Source organism: Gigantopelta aegis, chromosome 9 (genome assembly GCF_016097555.1).
Source record: "Gigantopelta aegis isolate Gae_Host chromosome 9, Gae_host_genome, whole genome shotgun sequence".
NCBI lineage: Eukaryota > Metazoa > Mollusca > Gastropoda > Neomphalida > Peltospiridae > Gigantopelta > Gigantopelta aegis.
Window position 1 is genome coordinate 21,443,162 of NC_054707.1, and position 10,173 is coordinate 21,453,334.

General features: G+C 38.8%; 1 protein-coding gene and 1 long non-coding RNA gene across 2 annotated transcripts in view; both read right to left on the reverse strand.

Moving 5' to 3' along the window:
- Positions 1–1,658: 1,658 nt before the first annotated feature.
- On the reverse strand, positions 1,659–4,038 carry LOC121382063. Its single transcript, XR_005959105.1, has 2 exons — positions 3,904–4,038; positions 1,659–2,553 (listed from the first exon to the last, which is right to left on the reverse strand). It is a non-coding gene; the product is annotated as an uncharacterized LOC121382063 (long non-coding RNA).
- Positions 4,039–7,830: 3,792 nt separating this feature from the next.
- LOC121380378 overlaps positions 7,831–10,173 on the reverse strand; it is a 17,390-nt gene continuing 15,047 nt past the window's right edge. Inside the window, exon 3 of the mRNA XM_041509167.1 lies at positions 7,831–8,163. Within this exon, the coding sequence (XP_041365101.1) occupies positions 7,834–8,163 (330 nt within the window). The 3' untranslated portion in view covers positions 7,831–7,833. The remainder of the gene's footprint in view (positions 8,164–10,173) is intronic.

Genomic DNA, 10,173 nt, shown 5'->3' on the forward strand with positions numbered 1-10,173 from the left:
AGTTAATACTTTGAGGTAGGGGTTGTAGTACTGATATTTATGGGTCACAGTTTGGTTGATATATTGCATATAGTGTTTTTAAACACAAACGTTAACATGGTCGCCTATGGGATTTGAATTGGTATAGTCCAACCTATAGTCCGTGGGCTGAAGGGGCCCACCTGCCCCCCCCCCCCCCCCCGACACGAATTGACTAAACTATTTTTTTCTAACAGTTTCGGACCTATATTTTAGGATTATGAATGTTAACATTGGATAAACTGGGACGCACTATGGTTTTGGAGGGGTTGAAGTGAACCATGAAGCAAGATTTTTGGAATTAGAATTATGGGGTAGGGATAACAAAAATGGACATAACTTAGGTTTAAATTGACAGAGAATACTCTGTGACCACTCAAAATATTGGTATGGGTGGCCTGTGTTCGTTGGTATGTATATTATAATTACTGTGTCAATATATGGTGAACATAATATATTATTTTTATTCCTAATATATGATATTGACGATACCGAAACACACGAGGGTAATAATCTCTTTATCATATAATGTCAAGCTTAATACAATGCGTTTTTGTAAACTGTACACTGTAAATATTTTTATTTTATGACTATGGATGCATACGTCAATTATGGAGTGTCGCCCGAGTACGTTTGCTAAAATGTTAATAAACCTAGTGTCGTGACGTCGATTAATTTACATCTAATTTGCAAATTTATCAAATTTTTAAAGTATGCGATCTGAAAAAAATCACATACATTTGTACTTTGATTGCACTGAAAATGTAAGATATTAAATGACTTATGTACTTTATACTGTATTTTAAATTCCATTTTATTATTGTGTACATAAGGTGATACTTTAATAAATTATTTGTCTTATAATAAAGAAAAAAAGAAAGAAAGAAATGATTTACTTAACGACGCACTCAACTCATTTTTATTAACTTTCGCTGCACCATCGATTAGTAGCAGTAAATATTTTATATGCAGCATCCAACAAACAGGATATATAGTACATAACACGGTTTTTGATACACCAGTTGTGGTCCACTGGCCCACCAACGGTTTTACTTACCACTGCTTGTTAACTTTTCTTTCCCATACTGATTCATTTGTTAACTGCTACAATGCTAGCATACCCGATGGTCGATAAAACAACGTGCTCTAGTGGTGTCGTTAAAAACACATGCTCTAGTGGTGTCGTTACAAACATTTTAACTTTATCCCATAGGTTACCTGTTATCTTTTATATGGTTTTTCTCACAGACAGGAAAGCACATACCACGGCCTTTGACCAGTTGTGGTGCACTGGTTGGAACGAGAAAACCCCCCAATAAATTGAATAGATCCACCGAAGTGGTTCGATCCTGCGACGCAAGTGCTTTGACATAGTTTACGAAGGTTTGAGTTCGGTAGTGGAACAGAAGAGCCAGCATATCGGACAGGAAGGCGCTAGTGCTGGGAGGTGGGGGGGGGGGGGGGGGGGGTGGTCGACCCCCCCTTGCTTAAAGCGAATTTTTTTTTCTAGGAACTTACGACAACACCCCCCACCCACCACCCCCCACCCCCCAAAAAAAACCCAACAGAAAAAAAAAACCCACCCAAAAAACAACAAAAACAACAAAAAGCCAACAGAGAAAACAACACACAATTGAATGGATGATTGAATTTTTAATGACATCCAGCAAAAACAGAAGAATTTTTATTTTTTTATTGGGCCAAACAGAATAATAAGTGGAAATATAATATGTTTTCTTTGTGTGTATTGTAATGTTAATTTGTTTGAACTTTATTTTATTGTTGGATGTCAAAGTAGACAATGTCATATAGATATAAAAAACATTGATTTTGATGGTGTTTAATTAGTTTTCTTTACATCACATAGATACATCTTTATTACCCATATGGTTGAAAATATCTTGGTACATATTTATAAACTATTTCAGTTTTATTATTTTTTTAATACAATGCCTACCTACCATAAAAAAATTCGCCTAAAAAAACAAAACGAAAAGATTTGAAGCCGAACTTCCTACCCTAATTTTTTTCGCTTAAGTAATCAGATATTATTCTGTTTGGCCTTGTAAAAAAAACAAAAAAAACAACAAAGAAACAAACAACATAAAAAAATTAAAAATAAATCTTAATAAATAAATAATAATAAAAGGAAAAGAAACACAAAAAGTCACATAAACTCAAGTTATACAAAAAATAATCATAATTTATTAACACATTTAACACTTGTATTGTTTATTTGCGTCCTGTTTTAACTTTGGCATTCGCATTTGCTGAAACACGTCCAGTCTTGGGATTGCAGGTTGCTTTAGCGCCAGCTGATGCAGTCGCTTTGCCCTTTGTGCTGGTCGCCGTTTGTGTCTGGGTGTGGCACTTCCCTTTGCAATAGTCCGCCCTGGCACTGGCACTGGCTGTACCACTCCCTTTAGAAGACGACCCCGAGGCACTGGCGTCGGCACTAGCGTGTGAAGGTCCTGGCATTCTGCTCGCTAGTTCGTCTGACGATTTTTGTGCCTTTCCACCAGTCTAGGTTATCCCCTACAGTAATGTAGAAGAAACATTATGTTACTAAAGGTGTAAGACTTTATATAATGTGGGGGGGGGGGGGGGGGGGGGGGGGGGGGGGGTGGTCGTAGCCCAGTGGTAAAGCGCTCGCTTGATGCGCGGTCGGTCTAGGATCTATCCCCGTCGGTGGGCCCATTAAGCTATTTCTCGTTCCAGCCAGAGCACCACGACTGGGATATCAAAGGCTGTGGTATGTATCCAATAGCCGATGATTAATACATCAATATGCTCTAGTGGTGTCGTTAAACAAAACAGACTTCTTATAGAATATGTAGACTAATTAACTTAGATTGTAATAACAGTTTATCGGTCGTTAAAAAATCATGAGTACAAATATTTTCGCAGACAGACACTAACGGAAACCAGGGGCGGATCTGGGGTGCCCCAGGGGCCCGCCCCCCTACATTTTGCGACAACCACCGTGTATATAGCCACTTCTGTGTTAAGTGACACATATGGCGACCTCCATGACGGTTGTATTTATGGAATTTATCTTTGTACACAATAGTTAGAACGATGTGTGTACGGGGCATTTAGATTACAAAGACCCTCCAGCCCCCACACCAAAAAACAGAAGAAGAAAAAACCTAACAAAAAATAACAACAAAAACCCCACCAAGAAAACAAATCAATTTTTATAAATAATAACCACACTTAATCTGTGCATTAATAACTTGGGAATATCAAAACTGTATTTGTGCTTGCTCACCATGTAATCAGAGTCGCGTTCAGTACGAATCGATTCCTGCTTTAAGAAATCTAATGAATTCGACGAATCTACAGAATTTAACAATATGACTGTCGGCAGCTAGACAGAGCTTTCATTAACAGTAAGGGATATTTTATACGTACCATCCCACAGACAGGATAGTACATACCACGACCTTTGATATACCAGTCGTGATATACTGGCTGGAACGAGAAATAGCTAAATGGGCCCACAGACGTTCAGTAACAGATGTGTTACACAAAGACAACGAACTAGCCAGTAACATAGCTTGGCATAACGTTACGGAGTGTTCCTCTCAACTGAACGCGCGCCCAATCCGTTGTTCGTCAACTATAGATTCTCATTTTATTTTATTTTTCTACTAGTAAATTCCATTATCTGGATGCAGTTTTTTATGAGCATATATTTCAAAGTATAATGTTTATATTTAAAAACAAATGTTAATAAATAATTTTGGCTGGAAGCCGCCATTGTGCAATTTTTACATGACATATTTACTACTGGAAACAAGAAACTGTACTTTAATATTAAAATGATGTCTCAGACGAAATACTTTGTAACAGTAATGAAAGAAAAATGTTTTTAAAAGATACCTTGATATAGGAAGAGTCTCAAATGAAGATACCAAACATATATTTTCTTAATAGAAACAGTAACACATACGTCAGTAACGTCGTTATCTAAAGTTCAAACTCGAAAGTTATTCATCGCCGAACAGTGTCTAATGGATTACGTGAATATTCGGGGAAATGTGTATACCATCACTAAGCCAAGAGCTATATTTAGCAGGGGAAATACCCATCAGTTCCTGAAGAACAAAAAGATGGACACTATTCTCTGAACTTTGTATTTCCCTTTGTGGTGGTATAGCCCGAAAGGTTGGTTGTGGTAGTAGAATCAATATTGAGGTACTAATATAATGTTGTATTTAGGGGCAGGATCTAGCACAGTCGTTAGATAGGTGCTTAGATCGTAGGATCGAATCCCATCGGTTGACGCTGATCGATGTTTTTACTTAGCTCGGATTACCTCTGGCCCTCCCCTTATTAATATTAATAAGTAAAGGACTAGAGTTTAGGAGGTCTATTTTTTTTACCCTGCGTCAACCAGTGCCCCACGACTGATACATTAAATGCTGTGGTATGTGCTGTCCTGCCTGTGGGAAAGTGCATATGGAAGATTTGGTCTAATTTGATTAGATTTTCACTGCATCAAAGTATCAAATAAATTAATGAAACGAACAGGTTTATAATACAGTTAACGTGAGTCTTTCTCTCTTTTTTCGTTTTAGGGAAAGGAAGGAAGGAAGTAAATGTTTTATTTAACGACGCACTCAACACATTTTATTTACGGTTATATGGCGTCGGAAATATGGTTAAGGACCACACGGATATTGAGAGAGGAAACCCGCTGTCGCCACTTCATGGGCTACTCTTTTCGATTAGCAGCAAGGGATCTTTTATATGCACCATCCCACAGACAGGATAGTACATGCCACGGCTTTTGCTACACCAGTTGTGGAGTGCTGGCTGGCACGAGAAATAGCCCAATGGGTCCACCGACGGGGATTGATCCTAGACCGACCGCGCATCAAGCGAACGCTTTACCACTGAGCTACATCCCGCCCCGTTTTAGGGAAAGGTGACCAGTCGTAGTCGTACTATTAATAACGACGTCTTAAAATGTTTAAACGAGAATTGTGAGTGAAAAACACACGCTAGAAAGAGCAATATTATTGTCACGGGGATCCTATAGTACCCGTAACTGAATAAAACACGATTATCCAAATATCTCTCCTAACTGTATATCTATTAGATCTCTCTGTATCGGGCAGTCCAATACCCGAGTGGCTGGGCTCTAGGTATATCAGAGATAAGATCTTAAATAAATATATATTTTATATAGTACGTTTAGTTCACTAGAAAACACAACAAAACACAATACACTTTGGAATCTGTAATAACCTTACGCTGACAAATATACTTGCCGCAGTAGTTAATTAACAACAACAAATAATAACAACCCAGAACTAATCACTTAATTAGTTAATCACTAGGTGTCTAGTTTACACAATATTCTAATCACTACACCGTGATACAACACACACACGTGTGATAATTGAGAAACGCTGCCAGGGGAACTTAATTAATAAAGGAATTACAACTCTATTCCTAACTGGTTAATTTTTAATTAACCCTTAACTACTCATTCAGTAACCTTGTAATACAGAATTAATACTGGTACCTATCACAATAAAGACAATAACCTACAGTTTACAGGTCCTCTAGGATGACTGGCTAAGCTTTATATTACCAAATACTCGTATACAAATATTAGACAGTGAAGCCTACAATTTACTTCGTCAGATTACCGGAAACACTGTCTAAAGAATATTGGTATAATACAGTATTAAAATATTTAAAGTCACATCAATCACATCAAGGTTATACAACAGAGCAGAAATATATATTTACCAAGTCCAGTCGGACTAACGTTCCCCGTGAGCCTTCCAATGATTCTCCCCGATAAATCTAAAATCCTAGCTATTTATTACAAAAGCCGAATATTGCCTGGGGGCACATCGCGGTACTCCCCCTATCATGTGATTTTTCCACAGCGACCAAGACGGCATTTTTTTTCTTAGATGGTCAGACTAGCTGTCGCCATTCCGCTAGGAATACAAGGTCGTAAAACAGAACTCGCAGAGGTATTACGTAACTACTGGCCACATGGCCTCCACAACTGGTCTGGGTGTGTATTAGGGGGTACGGTCGCGCGGAGTTATTACGTAACAAAGTTCCCACTGGTCTTAAGTGCATATTGGGATACAAGACTACCACCGTCGCGCGGGGGTATTACGTAACCAAGCTGCACACAGCCCTCTAAAACCATTAACATCGCCACAGGCAAAAAAGATAAGAGCATGTTCCGTCACAATTATGATAGTAAACAGCGCACCATAGCTAATTAAACAAAATATATTTGAAAGTTTGTTGCCTTATGTATATTCTATAGTATAATAGTAGTACATAATACCCGAGGCCTTATGGGATAGAACATTTCGTTTTTGTATACCACCATTCACTTTTCAATAACATCTTTATGCCAGAATATATTCTATGAAAAATGTTCTGGACAGCGGTGTGTGTGTGTGTGTGTGTGTGGGGGGGGGGGGGGGTAGTGGTCTCGGGTGGGGGTGGTCGGGAAAGGGGTGTGTTTGTGTGTTGTCCGAAACACCGAACACCCTTTCCCCCTCGCATATGCCCATGATCTTCTGTATTTTGGAAAAAGCATTTCTTATCGACTTTTCACTTTCTAGTAGGGCATAACTCTTTAAAGGAACAGACCCTAGTGTTTAAACCCTAAGGCATAATTTTCACCTAGACTCTAGTTTCAACCCGTAAAAATGGACACTAAGTTTGGTTAATTTACAAACCTGTAACAAATTTGGATACAACAGAGCGAAACAAGAGTCTGTGACGATGAAATGCCCTTAAAAATAGACTAAAATGTGATTCCAAAAACAGTTACTTCTCAGACACACGTACGTTTTTAAATATATGAAAAATTGCATTTTGTGGTATTAGAAACACCAGGATAACCAGGAACACTTCGGTTGTACGGAAATGGATAATCTAAACAATAAAATATAAGTAATGTTTGATTTCAGTGACCATAAATGACTCTAATAGTGAAAAATACGCTGTAGTGTTTAAAAACTAGGGTATGTCCCTATAACGACGTGACCGGCCTCGGTGGCGTCGTGGTAGGCCATCGGTCACCAGACTGGTAGGTACTGGGTTCGGATCCCAGTCGAGGCATGGGATTTTTAATCCAGATACCGACTCCAAACCCTGAGTGAGTGCTCCGCAAGGCTCAATGGGTAGGTGTAAACCACTTGCACCGACCAGTGATCCATAACTGGTTCAACAAAGGCCATGGTTTGTGCTATCCTGCCTGTGGGAAGCGCAAATAAAAGATCCCTTGCTGCTAATCGGAAGAGTAGCCCATGTAGTGGCGACAGCGGGTTTCCTCTCAAAATCTGTGTGGTCCTTAGCCATATGTCTGACGCCATATAACCGTAAAATAATGTGTTGAGTGCGTCGTTAAATAAAACATTTCTTTCTTTCTTTCTATAACGACGTCTTTTCACAGAACGTGACTTTCAAGTTGCCTTGTCTTCTTTATCTTGTCTTTAATTTTCAGTATTTGCCAGACTTGAAACTATTTTAAATATATATATATATATATATATATATATTTTTTTTTTTACAATACATTGAATGGAATCACTACCCATGGAAACCAGCAGCAACAGCAACAACAACAATAAAACAAAATAATAACATAGAAAACACTACATTAATATTTTATAGATTTATTAATCTCTCTTCGAAACATTTTGTTAACTTGTTTGTTGACATTTTTGATAACAGTGTTCATGTTAAATACAGTTCTAGTATAAAACGGCAGGCCACAATTTAAACACCTTCCAACAATAATAATAATAAAAAATGTTTGACCTAATACAATAAAAAACAAAACAAAAATACGTAGAACGGTTTATCGACCTCCTGTATTAACACTCGCATTCGCATCTGCGGATACGGATCCGGTGTTAGAGTCGCAAGTTGCGTTAGCTGAGGCTGTCGCATTCGCATCTCCCGACGTGCTTGTGGATGTACTGGTTTCAGTGTGGCACTGTCCATCGCAATAACTTGCGCTAGCATTGGCGCTGGCGTCACCACTTCCTGACGACGACGACCCCGAAGCGTCGGCGCTGGCGTTGGCGTGTGAGGGATCTGACATTCTGAGTGTTGGTTAGCGTGGCGAGTTTGTCTGTTTGTTGTAGTCTGTTAAAAAAAGAGTTAAAGTTTGTTTTATTTAATGTGACCCACTAGAGTACATTGATTTATTAATCATCATCAGCTATTGGATATCAAACGGTTGGTAATTTTAACATAGTCTTAGAGAAAAAAAACCTCCATTAGCAGCAAGGGATCTTTACAGGGGTGCAGAACTGGGAAATATTTAACTAGCCCGTCGGACTAGAACCAACTACAATTTACTAGCCCTCCAAAATTTCTACTAGTCCGCCGGTCTATAGAACAATATATTATTAACAATATTATAATATATAGTGTCTTCACTTCAAATACAGAGATATATATTGACTAAATATATTTAAGAACATTTGGTAAGTGATCAACATCACGTGGCAAACGAAACCAAAACTAGTCGGACTGGTAGTTGCATTTTTTAACTCGTAGTACTTTTATATGCACCATCCCACAGACAAGATAGCACATACCACGGCCTTAGATATATCAGTCGTGGTTCACTGGCTAGTGGTTCTCTCTCACTAACAACTAACCAACTATCAACTAATCCACTGTCCTGAACAGACAGCCCAGATAGCTGAGGTGTGTGCCCAGGACAGTGTGCTTGAACCTTAATTGGATATAAGCACGAAAATAAGTTGAAATGAAAATAAATAAATAATAAAACAGGATTGCAGCCTGAGTTATGAAGGTTCACATGGTACTGAAGATATGGCTGTTCATAGTTCACAGCTGGACGTAGTAGATCAGTGTCTATAAAGCATTCATATAATACATTCCAGGACCCATATTCACAAAAAAGTGTAAATTTACGTCTACGACTAGCACTTACGTCTGCCGTAGATTTACGTTTACGTGCAAGAAGCACCTTATTCTCAAAAATGGTCGTAAATGTAAACGTAACTTAGTTGGACGTAAATCTACGATTTAACACACTCACTGGAGTAATTAATAAAAAACACATTAGAAACGATGGCTACCGGGTAAATAACAAATGCGCAAAACGCAATTTTCTTTGTCGTCTGCTAACAATAACATTGCGAACAGTGAACCATGGCATTTTGGTATTGGTGGTGACCCGCGTTTTGGTACGAACTTGAGGACATTTCTTAAAAAGGAAAAGATAACTCAGGAGAAATTGGCCGAGTTGAAAACATCCGTTCGATCATGAACAAAAATATGTTCAATCCGTGGGCGTTCGTCATCGCAAACTGCTTCATTTATTGGAAATACTGCTAGTTTCCGTAAATAATAGTAAATAACGGCGATCGTGCTTGATTTGTTATATGTACACAACTTACGTGCAGCGTTAGTTGCAACCTGAGCAGGCTGAGGCACTCTTATATTTACGTCCAACTTTACACGTAACTTAAGTTTTCGTTGTTTCGTGAATAGCTCTTCAGTCGTAGATTTACGTTTACGTGTAAAACTAGGCTTACGCCCTCTCGGAGGATAAAGGCCCAAACCATTTTGTTACATGTATATGTCCCTCTTTCTGTCTCCCTCCCCATCTCTCTGTCTCTCTGCCTCTGCCTCTGTCTCTCTCTCTCTCTCTCTCTCTCTCTCTCTCTCTCTCTCTCTCTCTCTCTCTCTCTCTCTCTCTCCCTCCCCCCCTCTTTCCCTCCCTCCATCCCCTCTCTCTCTCTCATGGTCTAGACTGTGGCTACTTAATATTATTATGAACTCGAGTTTGAGTCATGATTCCCCGGAAAATATTAAAAACAAGGACATTAACTGTCAATTTGAATGCACTTTTCAATGTATTTTCTATAGACACCTCATAATTTGTAAATGTTCCGTCAAATTAAAAATTGTAGAAGACTCGATAATTCTATTTATTTACGTCACCCACCACAAAACAATCAAGACGAAGCAGACGAGAAGTAGAAACAAAACACCATTTTTGAACAGCCGCCTGTATGGACACTCGCATTGGCACCATGCTGATACGTTATCCAGTTATTACGGTCGTCAAGTGCGCTTAGCTGTAGCCGTCGCATCGCATATCCCGACGTACTTGTT